At 36.5% G+C, this 20,336-nt stretch overlaps 2 protein-coding genes across 4 annotated transcripts in view; one reads left to right on the top strand and one right to left on the bottom strand.

Annotated features, from left to right (window-relative positions):
• Positions 1 to 1,797: 1,797 nt before the first annotated feature.
• LOC133524991 (uncharacterized) lies at positions 1,798 to 3,340 on the bottom strand. The gene is made up of 7 exons (XM_061861172.1): positions 3,169 to 3,340; positions 2,947 to 3,085; positions 2,640 to 2,770; positions 2,466 to 2,526; positions 2,251 to 2,359; positions 2,073 to 2,165; positions 1,798 to 1,955 (listed from the first exon to the last, which is right to left on the bottom strand). Exons 1-7 carry the CDS (start codon positions 3,242 to 3,244, stop codon positions 1,908 to 1,910), a joined length of 657 nt encoding a protein of 218 aa, XP_061717156.1. The 5' UTR covers positions 3,245 to 3,340; the 3' UTR covers positions 1,798 to 1,907.
• Positions 3,341 to 6,291: 2,951 nt separating this feature from the next.
• The window catches only part of LOC133524986 (uncharacterized), a 70,334-nt gene continuing 56,289 nt past the window's right edge, over positions 6,292 to 20,336 (top strand). For all 3 annotated transcript variants that reach the window (XR_009800502.1, XR_009800503.1, XM_061861164.1), the window contains exons 1-3: positions 6,292 to 6,805; positions 9,917 to 10,073; positions 10,569 to 10,651. Coding sequence is in view for 1 of the 3 variants with exons in the window: in XM_061861164.1 (XP_061717148.1) it covers positions 6,431 to 6,805; positions 9,917 to 10,073; positions 10,569 to 10,651 (615 nt within the window). In the remaining 2 variants the exon portion in view is untranslated. The remainder of the gene's footprint in view (positions 6,806 to 9,916; positions 10,074 to 10,568; positions 10,652 to 20,336) is intronic.

The following is a 20,336-nucleotide window of genomic DNA, read 5'->3' as shown; positions in this document are numbered from 1 at the left end:
AGGACTGTGACGCTATAACAAATGGTCTAAACTTATATATTTTAGCCGCATCTCAAGTCGCGGATCAGAACTCCAAAATTTAATAAGAACCCGTTCATATTTACAAGTAACTTTTGGTTAAACTATTTTGCGATGAATCCGCGGGACTGTTAAACAGCCTCATATAACGCCAGAGCTTAGATAAATGGTTATTGAATCTCTTCATTGGGTGACTTGGTGACTGAACGTTACGTCTGGGCAGAGGTCAGGAAAGACTTAATCGCCCTTGGGCGCGAACTTATACACGGAGCTCACGAGGAACCCGAAAGATTTTAACCGCGTACTTCTGAGTCCAAAAGAAGGAAAAAATCTTTTGAGTTTCAGTAAATTTCGCCAAAAATTTTTTTTCTTTTGTTTTTGTTTAATATTATGGTGAAACTGGCACTGAAAATAATTTTTAACGTTTTTTTTTTGTAAAAACTAGTTCTTGCAAAGGTTACTTGTCACTTTTTGTCATCTATCAATAAGGATATTTAGACTACGCCCGATAATGGCATCATCGCGATCAAAAAGGCATTTTGCACTAAGTTACGATAAGAAGATGTTTTTTTTACATTGGTATTAACTCTGAAACCAGGCAAAATCCAGAAAATCCAATTCAAGATCCCTTCAGCGCGGTTTTCGCATGTCCATTTGGACTTAATAGGTCCGTTGCCAAGTTCAGACGGGTATAGGTACTGTTTTACCTCAGTCGGATTTACTCGCTGGTCAGAGGCAGTACCGATAGTAGACATCACAGCGGAAAGCGTGCCTAAAGGTTTTATCACCATTTGGATTGCGCGACTCGGTTGCCCTGAGTCACTACGGACAGAGTAAAACGTTTTAATCTTACTTGTTCCGTCAGATTTCGGTATTAACTGGCTTTAATCATTTAAAAACGACTGCCGTCAGCTTAAGGCAACAATAATGTGTCACGCAAACGATACTTGGACGGAATCTCTTCCACTACTCGGTGCCTGGAAGGATGATTTATCCGCGTCTACGGCTGACCTCGTTTACGAAGAATTACTTAAACTCCTTGTGAACTTTTTCAATGAACATTCAGTTGACGGATTTATTAATTATACAGATTTTTTATCAAGGTTACGTTTACACATTAAAAAATTGCAGCTTTCTACTGTAGCCCGCCATGGTACTGCAAAAGTTTTTATTTTGAAGGACCTGTGTTTGTAACAAGAAAAGCCTAGTCAAAAGTTAGTCAATTTGTGTAAGAATGTCCCTATAATATTTATTTGTAAGACAAGATTTGGTGCGCAAATCACTAGATCCCCCTTATACCAGCCCTTACCTAGTTTTGTAAAGAAATGATAAATATTTTGTTATCGACATTTCAGGAAAGGCTATTTTTGTTTAATTCGATAGAGTCAAACCAACGTTGTCAGATGAACCAGGCATTTCTAGTGCTTTTCCAGTTCCCGGTGCTACAGCAGCATCAGCAATAGTTCCCCCTACTCCTGCCGTCGCCGAACCTAGAAAACCCGCTCTGGTCGTCAGGTTTCGTTCCCTTTAAGTTATCGACGCTAAAGGTCTGTGGGAGGCTGATGTGGAGAACCTATTGGATTGTCTTACCTTCGCCTGCGAACGCAGGCCGCTAAGGCAATTAAATATATATATCTTTGTGTCAGAACTGTCTTATGTATATTATTAACCTTTCATTGTCAATTAAAACTATGTTCCTTGTTATTTTCCAGTAGGAATTTATTATTTAAAGGGAAATATACAGACACAGTAAAATTAAGTTTCAAATAAATTCGTTAATTGATGGCGTTATTCTTTATTTATCGGTATAATATAGAAGTAAACAGCATGAAAGTCGGCATGATTAACGTAGAAATAAAATTTTCAAGGTAGTCCCTGGTATGTCAAATTCACGTTGCCTGCTTCAACAGGTTGCACAACTGGACCCCAAACTCCTCCTGAAACAAAAAGTAATTTACATTAATACTAATTAATTCTAATAAACGTCATGCTTATATAAGTACCCTACAGATACTATCCCTGCCCTCTTGGGGGCTTTAATTTTTTTTTTGTACCTTATTGTCCTGGATTTGCTTGTTCAAGGCTTCTACCACCCCGTTCACTTTGTGGGAGATGTCGCGTCCATGCCAAATCACTTTCAGGTCGGACTGAAACAAGCAATATGTATAAAGACTTCAACCTCGTATATTTAGTACAGGAGCGGGCTAGTTGCAGCCAAGCCATCATGCGTACCTCGATGTTTGTGCTCAAGAGTAAAAGGCAATCGATTATGCTGACGCCACTGATGGGTCTCGCGCGGACGCGCACGCTGCCTTCCACTCGGGTGTCAGTCATCTCCAAGCTGTCAGTGGAACAGAGAGGCACGATATCATTTAGTGTCACATGATATGTTAAAAGGGTTACTGTGATTAGCTCATCAGCTGTTGGTAAACACCTTATTAACTTACATCCCGGAATTTGAAGCTTCGAATTCGCGCCCGAGGATGGCTGCTTTAGCACCTTGCGATTCTGAAAAAATATAACTAATTTAAGGAACAACTATCGTAATTTTGTTTCAAGGGACGCATACAGTTTAGCTATTCAACTCATTTCGTTAGAAAAAAGTACAATCAAATACTTACTGACGACACAGGCAATCCTTGGCCACACTAGGTCAAAGTTAAGCCGCATGGTGACCGTGTTAAAGCTGAGCCGGTCGAACTTGTTCTGGGAGGTCCCCGTGCACTCCAGGCCCTCCACGTGTGCGTAGCCCCTGCGGCAGATATTAATTATTTCTACACAACAATTGTCTCCAACTTTAATTATTACACACAAAAAACTTTATTCATCCAGGCTAACACTCGTGTCCTGAAGTAAATTTGAATTACTCTCTTTTGTTTTACTCTATAGTATGGTGTAGTATAGTCTTGGGATTTTGTCTTTTCTCACCATCCGAAGGGTGTGACTATGCTGGTGGACTTGTAGGGGATGACCAGCGGGTCATACCCGGCGTCCACGATGCGTTGGTTCATTTTGTTGACGGCTCGCTGGATCCTATTCGTGACGGTGATGAACGCCTGGCCTCCATCTATCGGCACATAATGCACATGATACCTTCCACTTACAACTTCATAAAATCCTGGTACGTTATGGGAGACATTTCATACTTACCAAGTTCGATTTGATCCTGGGGCAGAGCACAGATGCCTGCAAGTAGGAGAGCAAAGGTGGTTGCGATGAATTTCATCTTACTTTTATTTATGCACGAATGAATTTGTTTACTACGAAGCTAGTATGTATGTTTTACTATGATGCACGTAGGAAATGCAGTCGTGTAATGATGTTGTCTGTAAAGTATTCATTATTTATACGGAATCAAGCTGAGATTAGAATTTCAGATAGTTGCAGCTTTACAAAAACAAAGATAGGAACAAATAGTTAGTCCTTTACTGAGTATCGAAAAATCTTATCTTATATTATCATATGTCGCCGGGCAGTTGAAGGTAAAACTGATTTAATTACGATACAAATGATTCAAATTAATCTGAAAAACAACAATGGCCTTATTTACTGTCTACAACTACACACACAAATACATATATGCTGAATAGCTATGAACCTGGAATAGTAGTATCCCAAACGTCTGCTGAGGATGGTTCTCTTCTATTACTTAGAACTATTTCCTGATTACTCATTTGTTTAAGTATTTATGCGCTCAAAATAAAATAAATTTAATTTGTTCTTCATTGACAAGCAATTACTTACGTACGCGTTATCAATAAAAACCGACCAAGTGCGAGTCGGACTCGCACAGGAAGGGTTCCGTACCATTATCTATAAAAACGGTCACCCATCCAACTGACCCCGCCCGACGTTGCTTAACTTCGATGATTGGATGAGAACGTCGAGATTGGAAATAAATATTTATTTTATCCTGTTTTTAGTATTTGTTGTTATAGCGGCAACAGAAATACATAATCTGTAGAAATTTCAACTGGCTAACTATCACGGTTCATGAGATACAGGCTGGTGACAGACGGACGAACGGACAGCGGAGTCTCAGTAATAGGGTCCCGTTTGACCCTTTGGGTACGGAACCCTAATAAACCAGCCAAGTGCAAGTCGGACTCGCCCACCGAGGGTTCCGTACTTTTTATTATTTGTTGTTACAGCGGCAACAGATTACATCATCTGTGAAAATTTCAACTGTCTTAACTATCACGGTTCATGAGATACAGCCTGGTGACAGACGGACAGACAGACAAACAGATGGACGGACGGACAGCGGAGTCCTAGTAATAGGGTCCCGTTTTACCCTTTAGGTACGGAACTCTAAAAACCAGCCAAGAGCATCTCATACCATGCTAAGTGTAAGGTTTCCTTAGTTACCCGGTTGTCACAATATTCTGCCTTGAACGAGGGCTATTAGGTTGTATCTTGTGTATAACAAGCAATAGAAAGTTTTTTTTTCTAATTATTTAGTAAGCTTTACATACTTGCATGATTTTTTTCATAATTTTTTGGACCCACGATTCAAACATTAAAGAGAGTAAATTTTTTTTTCAGAGATAATATTTCAGATGGTCTTTATTCAAAAAAAAATTGGTAACCCCTATTTCTTTTGAAAGACCTATCCAACAACAGCCCACGTCATAGGATTAAAGTGAGAATAATTTTCAACAAAAACATTTTTACCATTTTGTTGCCATGATTGATTTATGTTTCCATGCCAAGTTGCAGCTTTCTAGCCCCGGTCACGGAACAAAGCCGCGGACGGTCAGACAGACGGACATGGCGAAACTATAAGGGTTCCTATCCTAGTTGACTACGGAACCCTAAAAAGGAGTTTTTATAACATACTTCATTTATGTATGTACATGTCTAAACACTTTATTGTTCAAAACACACACAGACACAAATATGGCACAAGATAGGCATTACGAAGGTGATTCCTTTAAGAGGATTCTCTTCCAGTTAACCTTTGAGTAGTTGAGAATGATTGAAGACAAATATAGCCCTGAGTATGTACTCCGTTTGTAGACTAGAGGAAGGTCAGTAACATCATTAAAAAATAATTAACCGAAATATTTATTTATCCGTACTAAATATACTTATTACTTCATCCATACTTAATATTATAAATGCGAAAGGGTATTTATCTGTCTGTCTGTCTGTCTGTCTATTCTCTTCACGCTTAAACCACTGAACCGATTTAGTTGAAATTTGGTAAAGAGCGTGGGAAGTCACCTCCAGGTATCTGGAACAGGAGGTGAGTTTGAGTTCCCACGCATTTCGTCGACGATTTCAAACTCGCTCGCAAATCGAATTTACAACGTAGGATAATAAAAATTTGTATTAATCTTAATTTATCATATTAGGAGTTCGGCCACACGTTGTGTAAACTGATTGAGGAAGCAATGTGAACTTGACACACCAGAGGCTGCCTCGAAAATTGTACATTTCATGTTGTACTCATTATAGTGGACGTAATTTAGTGTAATTAATACTACATTTTGCAGAAAATAAGAAAAATATTTATACAATTTTTGTATATTGAATTCTTTCCCTAAATTACGTCCAGTCCTTGTTAGACTTATTAATAAAAATAAATAATCACTAATACAAGTAACAACATTTTGTTTCACTTAAAACTTCCTTGTAAATAAACACAAAATTAACTAAAAACAGAAATAAAAAATAAGTTTAAAAATATTGAACATTATTTATCTATAATCATTCACTATAAAAGGTTATTGTGAATGATTTTGCTTTATAGCAATAAAATAACCTAGGTAATGTTGCAAAGTTTTAGTTTTACTCTATGAACATTATCAAAACTAGAGATGGGCCGAATATTCGGTAATTATTAATCGCTTAATTAAAAATAAAACCGACTTCAAAAAGGATTAAGTAAAATATAATCCCGTTTTATATGAGCTAGCAAACTGATTTGAAGTCAGTGCCAAGCCAAATAATTACAATACTGGTTCTTTTGTTCTTATCGAACTATACAGCAGTGGCAGCATGGTTCCATTTTAATCGCTTGTCACTATTCCTGTCACTTTTGCACTTACATACTTGTTAGAACGTGACAGGCATGGTGACAAATGATAAAGAGCCGACCATCGTAGCCCTACAGGGTTGACATTGGGTTTGACGGCTATTTGATGCTTTTGTTTACTTAGTTGAAATCCAGCTTATTCACTAAAACGGTGAGACAACTATCGCTGAAGTAACACAAAGTATCAGTGCTCTCAATTTGTGTTTTAATAGTTGATGAGAACTTTCTTTCAACTTTCATAGTTGATGAGAAATCACTTCCGCCTTTCAAAACTTTGAAACGGAAGTAAGTAGTTTAAGTTTCCAACACGCCACCAACGAAACGCTTTTGGGTATACCAGTACTCGCCTAGGATTGCACCCGAGCTATCGCCATGAAAAATTCAATCTTTAAAGAAAAGTTCATTGCAACGAATTTTGTGAAACCTCTCTACAGAGTTAAATTAACTAAAACTCCCAATGACGTTGTCATAACTAATCTAGTTGGCAATGCCTACAATTTGACTAAAAATGTACCTAATATTACGGTTAAAGAAACACAAAAATATAGGATACTACCGGGTACGTGTGAGGTTTACAATTATTATGATTTAAAATATGATAGAAGTGACAATATGGAAGAACAAAATAATAATAAAGACGCTTTAAGTGATGCTTTTCAAGATGTTACTAATAGTAACCTCAAAGGAAGAGACGGAAAGAAACACATATCGTTCAGTGATTCTTTGGATTTGGTTTTAGATGATGATGTGAGTACCTAAAAGTTAAGTACTTTAAACTCAATTCGAAAATTAAGTGCTTAACTTTTGAATGACAAAATATTGGCTTAGGTTTTAATAATGGTTATTATGTATACTCGTGAAGTCGAACATGATGCTGGCAGATGTCATTATATACCCACTGAAAAATTTCCCATAAAATAAAATTTAGTAAGCGTAAAGTTTCTCACTATCACGTATAGCTGAAAGAATCGGCTCTGTGTGGGCGTATTTTATAGCGATCTATTGTCTCAAGGTTCGTTTTCGTTTAATCGTAACACGAAGTAGGAATTCAATCATTCGAGCCACGTGTCAAAAGAGGGGAACAAGGATAAAGTTAAATCTTGCCCTAAATCCGGGATTAGTTCGATTCCCAGTGGAAACACCTAAATCTTTCCGGCCTGCTGACACAGATAAACTGAACGTACACTGCTGGGATCAAATTTCAAATGTGTAGTTCTTTTTTATTTATAAGTTTTTAATTTAAGTTTTTAATTGTTTTGCCACCCATTTGTGTTTATTATAATTAAACTATTGTTAAATATTAAATAAAATTATTTTAAAATACTTTGACGCACAGTGTAGCGATGACGTATGAGTAGGACGACGTACAATATGCTCAATCAGTGCCCAATTAAAATATAGATTGTGTGTATGACCGTGATATATTCTGTAAAATGTTAATTGTTAAAAAATAAATACATAATTATAAAATGACATTATTTTTAACCGACTTCCAAATTCCTAAAGGAGGAGAGATAGGATTTCTCAATTTGATTGTATGTTTTTTTTTTTCAAGTGATTTGAACACATATTTTTTGGTTAGTATATACTTACAGATTAGTCCCATTTCTGTCAATATCCATCGTGTTAATAAGATCCATAAGAAATTGAGGGAACTCCAAATCGTATAGGCATATATATCGTGATTTTTTATATTTTTATCAAAAAATAATAAACAAATAAATATTATGCGACATTATTACAGAAATTGACTAAGTCCCACAGTAAGCTCTTAAAAGGCTTATGTTGATGAACTGAAACTGCGTATGCAGACCAGAACGGAACTCCTCAACGACGTATTCTACGTTTTTTCAGCAAGTTTGACGCACGAGGAATTGAGGGAACTCCTGAAATCGTATAAACAAACTTATAGAGATTTTTATTATATTTATCTAAAAACCAAGCATATTATAGCAATAGTATTTTTCCACAATGAGTATTTTACGTCTTAGGGCTAATTGTAATAGTTTTGTCATGTATATAATAATTTAATATTTAAATAAGGTACAAAAACATGTCAGAAACAATAAATAAAAACTTTAAATTACAATTAATTGTTTTGTGATGCACTATGATCGTAAATAATTTCATTGGCATTTAAAACTAGGATCTGTCCGTCCGCGGCTTTGCTTCGTGATTGTTAGTGCTAGAAAGCTGCAATTTGGCATGAATACGTAAATTATGCATGGCAACAAAACAGTAAAATAAGACTACAAAAAAAAACTCTAACCCAATAGTGTGAGGCATCGTTGTACTTATATGTGTTGTAAAAGGAAATAATCGCTCTGAAGAAAAAAAATGTGAATTGGAAAATACATAATTAATTAAAAACGGGTAAACAATTCACTGTGAAATGCTGCAGCAGCCGCTTCAATGAGTTCGATCTTTTACGTGAAGCTCTTCTTGGGAATTGCGGCACTTGGCAATTTTAAAGCAGCTAGCTTAGAACCGCGTTAACGGTTAATCTTAGATTTATCTTGGGACTCATGTGTGTATTGAAGTACTTGGTAAAGAGTGGTTATTGCAGTGGGTCAACGTGGGAATAAATGATGCAACGTTTTTAATAAAAATCGCCCAAGAGCATGTCGAGCCAGTGTGGGGTTTTGTACTTACCATTTTGTCAAAATAGGCCAAAAAAAGTTAGAGGGGGGAGGGGGGACATATATATTTTTTCTTGCGGAGCGATTATTTCCGAAAATATTAACTTTATCAAAAAATGTTTTTGGGGACCCATTTTTTGCTTTGAAAGACCGAGCCAAGGATACTTCACACGATTGGGTCAAAGCAAATATATATATATATGGGAGGTACCCACCCAAAAAAATGTTTTTATACTTTTTATTTTATCGTTCTGTTGCAATGCATGATTTATGAATCCATGCCAAATTGCAGCTTTCAAGCACAAACGATCACGGAGTAAAGGGTCGGACGGACGGACAGACGGACATGGCGAAACTATAAGGGTTTCTAGGTGACTACGAAACCCTGTAGGCGTGAACTACCATCATATCCGTACTGAAAAGTGTCCATTGTGATGTCTGGTTAGAGATTTTTTTTTTGTTTTCTCTTTCTATTGTTTATATTTGCAACCGTTTGATACGAGTTCCCGCGTAATTAGAAATTTTACACTTGCCTCTGCAACTTGATCTCATTTTTTTTTTTCACTATTAATACGCTTTCCTTCTAAGATGCGATTTTGTCATGATCCCTTCATAATAATCTTTAGAAGTATGAGGTTTACTTTGAAAACCGGTAGTGTAACTCCACCATTCCCCGCCATTGGACTGATCTTTAAAATAATCGGATATTTCTCCTCCTAATCGTTCCCCGGGCGAGAAACTACTAAACAGAGTGCGTAAAAAAGATTACAGCCAAGCCATTTCGAGCTAACGACACTTTTGACTTTTAAACTATAGGAGTCACGTAATAATGTCCAAACTGTTAAACGACAATTCGTAAACCTTACTGTAACGACATAAGGTCTTCCGGTGGTCAAAATATTGTTCCTGTTATTGTCTCTTGCTGACACAAAATGTGTAATAAAAAGTTTTAATGAGACAACATAGAAAAACAAGTAGCTAAATAAGCTATGCTTCTGTACATGCACCGAAAGTGTCCAGTACGTATCGTTATTTTTTCTTCTGATAACATTTGGTTTTAGATTTAATTTTATGCAGAACACCTATTAATATAAGTAGCTTTCATATTCGTTCCATCACCGCTAGAAGTTGTTATTCTGGTGGAATGTCCTTTCTGAGGTAGGTGCTCCCATAGGAAAAACGTAGCCCAGTGATGATCAGTTCACTTACATTTTTGCAGAACGAAGAAACTTGGCTGCGAGTTCGCCCGGCCCCTGTATTGCCGGACGAAAGCATTGGCTCCATTTTGTTCAGATTCATGGCTTGTCAACTGGGCATCACCATTTTCATCATCATCTGGACCGCTATCTGGGTGGCCGTAATACACTCATACGAAGGTACACTTACCATTCTATGTATTTATAAAATATAGTTGACGTAACTAGTTACCGAAGAGCTGGCGGCTTCCTCGCACAACGTTCAGTATTGCGATACAACGAGGAAATGCCACCAGCATCCTTGGTACATTGACTCAAGGGCGTATTTTATATTTAAGCTAGTTATAGTAATCCTCTGTATAAATCCATTATAGGTATGTATATTGTTATTGTAAATTTATAAAAAAAAACCTATAAATACAAATGTAACTTTCCTTCTTCACGCTTAAACCGCTGTCATGATTGAAATTAAGCCCCAGGGTAGGATATAGGATATTTTCACTACGAAAATAATCATTCTACGCAGACAAAATCGCGGGCAGAAGTCAGTTTTCATATGTTTTATAATTATTATATTACGTGAATATATTACCTAAATTATTTTTTCTTACCATAAAGTAACAACTAAAAATTGTACCGATTATAGTAAAGTTCTCATATGGGCCTCTCTTTCAGGCCCGAATGAAAACTTAGTAAATGAAGAATATGCAAGACAACAAGACCAGTTAGTTATCGACTTGGCCACAGAACTTCGTTTGGTAAGTTATTACTCTTCCACAGTTCTTCCCACTTTAATATTTAGCTATAGATCAACGCATAGCACCGCCTTTAACTGTCTTCTTAAAATTGTTTGGCGTAATTTGGGCATGAAACCTAGATAGGTTAGGTTAGGTTAGGTTAGGTGGTTTTAAGAGATCTGAAAATCCGTTAAGGTCAAAGATCAAAGCGAGAAAGGCAAATAACAAGAACATCAAGTTTATCATTATTTAACAAACATTTTGTACCTATTTATTTACTTACTCTACATATTATACATATATATACTACATATGTACATCATAAGAAATTGGTAATTGCATACAGTGTGTAAATCCGATACGGGAGAATATTTAAACCGTGGTTAGCATAACACCTAAAAAGTATATTGAGATAAATTTTGCTTAGAAATACAATGAAAATATTAACCATAGAAAATAATTCAGCCCGCAATGTAAAGAATCACCAAAGTTATGAGATAAGAACTCTTTAAAGTAACTGTCAACGCTTGTTGGCCGTTACTAAAAGAAGCTCGTATCTCGTTAAGTCATGTCCATACATCGCACTCGAGGAAGCATTGTGCGGGTATGAATGATGCTCCCGCTCCCTACGACAGTTCATTTTTATATGGAGTTGCTGTCACGTAAATGTATGTAAATAGTTATTCTTTAGAAGTTTATCACATTAAATTCTCTTGGCATGAAACTTTTAGGAAATAAACCCAACCAAAAGGGACTGACTCAACTGTCATAGGAATCATCATTCGACATATAACAAATGAAAATCGAGCCTCATCATGATTAAATACCAGGTTACAAATACTTTATTCCGACAACTCGAAAATTTATTGATTTATTTGCAAACCTTACTAACTGACATGCCCGCAAAATGCCTCCTCGAGTGCGATATATGGTCATGTCATGTTACGTCTCGTAATGTTTGCAGTGCATTGCTGCTCGATAAATTTTCAAAAAATAATTACGGGGTCATAATTAAGTGTCTTCTTCTTCTTCCTCGCGTTGTCCCGGCATTTTTGCCACGGCTCATGAGAGCCTGGGGTCCGCTTGACAACTAATCCCAAGATTTGGCGTAGGCACTAGTTTTTACGAAAGCGACTGCCATCTGACCTTCCAACCCAGAGGGTAAACAAGGCCTTGTTAGGATTAGTCTGGTTTCCTCACGATGTTTTCCTTCACCGAAAAGCGACTGGTAAATATCAAATGATATTTCGTACATACGTTCCGAAAAACTCATTGGTAGGAGCCGGGGTTTGAACCCGCGACCTCCGGATTGCAAGTCGCACGCTCTTACCGCTAGGCCACCAGCGCTTGGGATCATAATTAAGTGTAAGTTAAAAAAAACTTCTTAATTAATGATTACACTGATAAATTATATATCTAGTTTAATTTATAGCCCGTATTGGATTTACACACTGTATACCTACCCTATGCAATCACCTACCCACATTTCTTTGAGACACATAAAAAGTGTAGCAACACGAATTGAATTGAAAATATACCTACTAAAAAAACTATATTTTCGACGATCATCAATTATCATCAAGGGAGATTGTAACCTTACCTATTTTTTGTTTGAAAAATATATTACAAACCGTACTTATTTAAGAAGAATTACAGGATTCGCAGATATGCAAACTAAGCTACATATAAGAGAAGATGTATAGCTTGTAATAGTAATAATAATTTACTTGCGGCTTAGAGTTATGATGTTTAAGAAGAATATTTTGTTAAAGGTCTTCAGAATACGTACATAATTCAGTGATCAAGATTAATGAATGTGGAGTAATAATTCATTTTCTTAGGTATGTTTTTGTTCGGAGAAAGGGGGTAATCTGAGAATGACAGGGATGCCATATAAGAAATGTAAATGATTATAATTAATAAAATAATGAATATTTTTTTTTACTTTACCTCTAAATGGTAGAAAAAGTGGTGCCAAGGTCTTGACAGCTATTGCTTTACTGTAAATAATCAGACAAAGTAATTGTATTGTGCAGCTGAAATAATATATGGGAGAGCATATAAAAGAGATCTTCTTTTAAAGAACCATCAGCTATTCCGTTTAAAAAGAATCTTATAAATAAAACCGGCCAAGAGCATGTCGGGCCACGCTCAGTGTAGGGTTCCGTAGTTACTCTTCCGTCACAATAAGCTAAACTGGAGCTTAAAGTATAGTAAATTGTTAACCAAGGGATGAAACGGTACCTTTCACGCGAGTTAAACAAATAGGCAAATTTGCATAATCAGTACCTAATTAAAGTAAGTTTTTTTACTATGAAGGGGAAACTTTTTGTGATAACTCAAAAACAGCTAAACTGATCATGTCCGCTATAGTTTTCATTTAATGTCTTTCTTAAGCTCTACTTCCACGACTTTTTTCATATTTTTTGGACCTATGGTTCAAAAGTTAGAGGGGGGGGGACATATTTTTTTTTCTTTCGGAGCGATTATCTCCGAATATATTCACTTTATCAAAAAATGTTTGTTGAAGACCCCTATTCGTTTTGAAAGACCTTTCCAACGATACCCCACACTGTAGGGTTGAAGCAAAAAGAAAAATTTACCCCCACTTTACGTGTAGGGAAGGCACCCTCAAAAAAAATAAATTTTTAGATTTTATTGTACGACTTTGTCGGCTTTATTGATTTATATATCCATGCCGAATTTCAGCTTTCTAGCACTAACGACCACTGAGCAAAGCCTCGGACAGACAGACAGACGGACATGGCGAAACTATAAGGGTTCCTAGTTGACTACGGAACCCTAAAAAAGAGCGTGTGTGCCGAGCACACGTGTCAGAAGTGAAATTTCTCAAAGGATTGAGGCAATAGTATTAAAAGGATTTTTATTTAAAAAAATCAACATAAATTAAAATTCACATTTTTTTTTTAAGCAATCAGATGAAAAATGAATACACCTCATTCTAGTACACCGTACACGGTCAAGGACAAAGGCGCCTATTCATTCAGTGTCTATTTACAAAACCAGTCATTTATTGTTCACACCAAACAATATTTTGAGAAAGGCTAAAGAAACCGGTATAAGTAAGCTCTCCGATTACGCATAGGTTGTTACAATGACATGATCACATTACACTGGGGTTATCAAGATGTCTATAGGGAGCGTGCATGAACTGTAGGAGGCAACACAGGAGCTGTCAGATTTTTGGCGCGAAGCGTAAATGTGAGGTTTATTGTTCCGATGTAGCCCACAAGATGGCAGAACCTACTATGCACAAGAAAACACTTGACGTGTAAATGTGCATGTTTATGGTTCCGATTCAGACCACTAGATGGCAGACCATCCAACGCGCACGGTCCCTATAGGCTTGCGAGTAGCCAACCGTTGTGAATTGTTGGACGGAATCGTGACGTTCGAAAACAAAAAGTCGTATGTGACTATAAACTTCCTTTTATGATATCAATCAATCAATTTTTCGTGTTATGGCTCCATCAAGGTGTTGGTGGTTCTGCCAATGTCGAGGTTGGATAAGACAGTGTTCGGTGGTATAATGATATGACTATTTGCCAGTCGCCGTAGAATTTGAGTAGCGAAGGTTCATTGTCATTTAGAATATAATATATATTCGATATAGCAATAAATATTCAACCTTAAATACTTTGGAATAAGCTTCATTATTAGGCTAAGGTCTACCGGCTACAATACTTAATTCACGAAGACTGATATTTGCTTATAATTTAATACAAAATTTTAAGGATGGTAGACCTTATTAACCTTAAATACGGTAAGTTTAATACGTCAAAGTCTCTCTATCTGTCAAAATCAAACAAATTCTAGATAAACTAAGAATAATAACAACAGAGTTGCCATTGTGTTATGTTCATTTGATTCCATTCTTCGTTATTGTTATTTTGAAATACCGTAAAACTACCCAACTATAGTCCAATACTGCAACTATGGTCCACAAGTTCAAAAGTATATTAAGTATCTATACCAATGTTCCTTGTGGTTTACTCCTAGTTTTACCTTCCATTTATAAACATACTTTGCCTTAGAACTACAAAAATATAGTAAAATACACACCTGAACGAGAAAAATTGAGTTTATTTGTGGACCATAGTTGGGAGCTTTGGACTATAGTTGGGTGGTTTTACGGTATTTAAAACTAGTATGTATTTAGTATTAAGATATATGTAAATAACTAATTTGCTACACCCTGTCAGGGTTCATATTTCATATATATATTATTTTGTATGTTGTACATGAACTCTAAGTAATAGAAAAAAACAACGGGTTGCACTCCGGGAGTGCCGGCAGAAGTGAAAACTTGTATATTTTTGATATTTTGGAGAAATAAAGTTTTATAAAAAGAGGACTACAGCCCACACAATCAGTAAATGTTAGTGAATCGTTCACCATCATATTACGTAAAACAATCACGCTTCTTTTCTGTTATTTAAGTTTTTGGTAAGGAAAAATTTGAGTATCTACAATCATGGACACCCAACAACACAAAGATACAATACAACACAATGAACAAAGATTAAACCTCTTTAACCGTTATGACAGCACTTTGATTATGAAGAAAATAAAATGTCACACTTGAAAGAGATACGATTTTGCAAAAGTAACCAGGCTTCGATGACATTCAATTTGCACGTCACCATGATGTCCGTCTTACGAATTTTCAATCTGACGGTCACGTGACCCCTGACGCGAGTTTATCATTTTTTCCCCATCGCAAAAAGTACACAGCGCCGCTAAAGAAGTTTTCACTTCAATAACGTAGAATTTTACTAAAGCATGTACGGAATCCAAAATCGTCCCATGGTTGTCGTCATCGTCATGACGTTATATTATTATTATGCCGTGACGGTATTGCCGTGACGCAACCTTGAAATTTCACTCTGCATGCGCCTAAAGAAGTTTCACTAAAGTTTTCAAAAAATAGATTACAAAAATATCCTCCATTTGAAATTTGGATTCTGGTTACAATAGGCCCCTATTAGATACCCCTTCTCGTCTCGTAGCGTTTTCTCGGTTGTAATCTAAAGGACCCGGGATCCGCTTTGGCAACCTAATCCCAAAAATAGGCTTAGACCCCCATTGGGATTATTCCGGTGTCCTCACGATATTTTCCTTCGCCGAAAAGCGATTGGGAAAATGAAATATATGAAATATTTCTTACATTTTATTTTATTTCAAGAAACTCATTGGTACAAGCTTGGGTTCGAACCTTAGACCTATTCATAATTCATTTATTGATTCATTCCTTCGATTTGAAAGTCATAAATTCCTTACCGCTCCTGCTTTACTCAACCTTTTTTATGAGGGTCACATAGAAGGATTTGCCTTGTAGTCCCGGGCTGCAAAATTTACCTAAAGGCGATGGGTCGATGGTAGAGGTGGTGGTCGGATGGCAAGGATCCATACCAGGATCACCAGGCGGGCCACCTAAAAAAAACCGGTGAGCCGCAGATTGGGTACCGCGGCTACACGGCTACACGGCTAGGCCAACAATGAGTACGGTAGCCAATATTTGGTGTAGTTATTCATCATTTCATTAATTTAATCATTGCTTTTTGTATACAAAAAGATCTTATGATTATTAATCTTATTATGTTATGTTTCAACACAACCAAGGCACTGCAATAAACTTACAAACTAATCAACTACTTAACCTAATATAATATTTTATGCAACCGTTGTTTAAGAGAGGTCAAAAAAGGCGAGTGGCGTGAGTAACAATTTGAGGCGAAGCCGAAAATTGTTAATAAAGACGCCACGAGTATTTTTTTTGACTCAGTTAAACAACGTTGCATACAATACTTTTTCTACGACCAAGCACTTTGAAATAAAATTGTTAATTTAACAAATATTTTTCATTTCATCTATCGCGATTTTGAAGGCAGAAAATTTTTAGTGACTTCTTGGGCTATCGCTGATATTTCTTCTTTCTAGGCGTAGACACTAAGTTTTCGTCTTCATCCATTTTAACTTGAAAGACATACTGTTATTTAACACAAAAGTTGAGTTTTTATTCGACAACCACAATAACCTTCATTCAAGAAGTAACAAAGAACGTAGGGTATGGGCGGGAAAATGAATGAATGATATTAAAAAAACTTGTCTATGGTTCACTTATTTGTCGGAGATGACATTTAAAATAAGGTTGGCAACAATGTATTTCATACAATATTCTTTAAGTGGTCATTACACGAAGTATCGAAAAGTGCCAAAAAGATACTGCGTGTATGCAAAAATGCGTTTTTGGGGAATAGACTAAAGAGTTGTCTTGACAACTATAAGGTAGGGTTTTAAAGATGTGTGCACGACCTTTTAAATGACAAATAAAAGTACGGGAGTAGAAAAACACTATTTAATATAGATGTATCTAGTAGCCGGCCGTAAGGGTGGCAGAGAGGTCGACACGAATAAATTAAACATTACCTCCGGAGTCTAAATATTCACTAACAGAGTAGAATGCTTTGTCTACGAGGAATGCCTTTAAACTTTTTAGGAATTTATTATCATTTAGCTCATTTTTTATGTGATTAGGTAGTTTATTATAAATTCTAATTGACATTGGGTAGGGACCATTTTTATGAATAACTAATTTAGACGAGGTTTGGATCAAATTATTTTTGAAACGGGATTCGAATCGTCGGGGCATATCTCCCAGTTTATAATAGAAATGAGGGTGCTCTTTTACAAATTTACACAATTCGAAAATGTATATGCAAGGTACCGTTAGAATTGCAAGATTTCTAAAATGTGGCTTACTACTATCAGGTAGTGTAATATTTGCTAAAATGCGAATGCATTTCTTTTGTAAAATTAGTAAATCGTCTGCATTTGTACTTCTCCCCATAAAATTATGGCATAGCGAAACAATGCTTGGGCAAAAGCATAGTCAGCTGTCATCTGTGGTCATTTTTAACTGTCGCAAGGCGTAAATAAATTGGCTAAGTTTGGTTTTAATTTTTGGTGTGGTCCTTCCAATCTAAGTGAGAGTCGATTTTTATGCCGAGAAGTGGGAAGGACGGCACGCATTCTACTTTTGTTATGTTGAAATTCAAAATGTACGTCTAACTCTTGTTTTTGGTGGGGCCTGAATTGCATAATTTTTGCTTTTGAAAAAAAAAAACTAGATTTTGGTCATTTGTCCAGTTAACGACGCTTGTAACAACTTCCGATAGTTTGTCATTGAGATTTGTATTGCATGTGCATGATAGTAACAATGAGAAATCGTCCGCAAACATTACACATTTTTCATCTAGAGAGTTTGAAAGGTCGTTTATGTAAATAATGAAATTGATGAACAGCAGGCAACCGATCATGCTTCCCTGCGAAATGGAGTCAGACACGGGCTGGAAATCCGACCTGATGGTACTAATTTCTCTTGATTGGTTATTTGCGTGTTCGATATCAACGTATTGATTTCGGTTGATGACGGATGATTTGAACCACTTATGAGTAACTCCTCGCACCCCAATGCCGTATAATTTATCGATTAATTACTAAATTTAACTTTTTCGTATGCTTTTGTCATATCGAACAACACACCTATCGCATATTCTTTTTTGTCTAATATGTCAAAATGTCGTTGACATATTTGTAAGCCGCTAAAGTTGTTGACCGCTTCTTCCCAAAAACCATTTTATGCATTGTCAAGGATATTGTATTTTTCGCAATAGCAGTAGAGCCGTTTGCACATAGCTTTCTCAATTTTTTTGAGATTGCAGGCAACAGTGCAATTGGGCGATAGTTATTCGGGTCGGTTTGCGTATTTTTTTATATACAGGTTTTATGACAACTTGTTTTAATTTATCGGGAAATATACCATCAGAAAAGGACTGATTGATGATACAAGTGAGCGGCGGAGCTAATACGTCGGTGATAATTCTTTTTAGAGATTTTTCATAGGACTTATAGTGTTGACTTAAAATTTTGGTTTCTTGATGTCGTGACATGAATTCATAGCAGTCGCTTATGCCACATGATATTTTGATACCTCGAGTGAGCCAAATACATACCAGGAGCCAGGTACATTTTACGCTAAGGATATCTTCGATTCAATCATCGATCCATATTTGATAAAGCAACATTCACCGACTTTTAAACACAAATCGTGATTTTATACGTATTTATTGCTATCACGTGTTCAGTAAAATAGCAACATACAAATGGAAACATTAGATATCTAAATGATATTACCCCCATAGACTCTGCATTGTAGAGTATTAACAAGGACAGTACATTTACACTAAGTATGTAAGAAAAGTACCACACTGCACCCCTCGTTAAATCCTAGAGTCAGACCAAAATAAGTTGGCAGCGATTGCAAGTGTTATTTCCAACTTCAAACTTCTATGAAATTATAACGTACACGTTTTTTATAAATCTACACACAAGTTAACAGTATTGCACCAAAGCACTTATGTGATAAAATATTGGTATACTTATATAAAATTTAAATAGGAAAATAAAACCATAAATAATAATAAAAAGTTTAACTACAAAATTTACGAGACCAGATACATATCACATCTGATGCACCTTAACAGTTTTCTGTAAAATACACCAGCTTTATTTATACTACAAACGCATGCGATGTAAACATACTTATATGTATACAACATACCCCCATCGTAAAGGCTGGCAACACACAATCGACCGTCAGGGGGCTTACAGCGAATACCGAAGTTCGCAAATTGCGAGCTTCTTTCTGTCACACTACGACTTAATCGGAGTTAGAGAGAAAGATGCCGAAAGATTTGCGAACTTTTCGGTGTTCGCGGTAAGCCTGTTGCGGGTGTCCACGGGCGACGATAATTGCTTACCATCAGACGATTAGTCTGCTCGTTTGCCTTATCATTGCGTTATCATAAACTAACCAAATAAACAATAAAAAAGAAAACCCATAGATTTCATTAGGGTTCACAAAAAAAAAGTGTAAGAGGAGAATTTGTTTTCTTTAGGGCTCAGCGCAAAAAAAGGTTTGAAACCTCCTGATACTCCCAATTACGGGTAAATGATTTGTGACTAAAGGTAATTAAATTCGGACTAAGTTATACAGATCCCTAAGGAATGTAGATAATTAAGCTCCCCTCCGCCCATCGGAGCAGGAATGCGACCTCTCGCCGTTTGATATTAACTTGAGCATTTCAGACATGGCAGTAGGTACAATACAAAAATGTACATCCAGATTGTTTCGCACACATGTAAAATATTAGGAGTATAAAATGTTTTAGTAAAGGTGACGTTCCGATTCAGACTGCACCAGCATTATTGCAGCGCGGCATTACTGCCGCAAATGTCAAATTCCGGGCAGAAACATCGTTTTTGACATTTGCTTCGGTAATGCAGTCGGCAGTAATGTCGCGGTGCGATACTGCTGCAGTCACCTTTGTAGGTGCGGCTTTTTGGCGGAGTGTTCGTGAGACTCTTAATTCCGTTTTTATTTTTATTTTTTGTAGCCTAACACTAAATGGGTGTAAAATATGGCTTATGTCTGCTACAAGTCCTTTGGTGTCTTAGGTGCAATATCATACGAAAATTCTTTATATATATTTATACTGCCCTGGCCAGTTTTGATCATGGCGACTGTTACAGTATTGGTTAATGAGAGCGACGTTCGTGAGCTCTCAGGTGGCTGACATAACCGATTTTAGCACGCAAGCCACATTCACTGCAGGTCAGCACC

Source organism: Cydia pomonella, chromosome 14 (assembly GCF_033807575.1).
Source record: "Cydia pomonella isolate Wapato2018A chromosome 14, ilCydPomo1, whole genome shotgun sequence".
NCBI classification, from domain to species: domain Eukaryota; kingdom Metazoa; phylum Arthropoda; class Insecta; order Lepidoptera; family Tortricidae; genus Cydia; species Cydia pomonella.
This window is presented reverse-complemented; position numbering and strand designations above follow the sequence as displayed.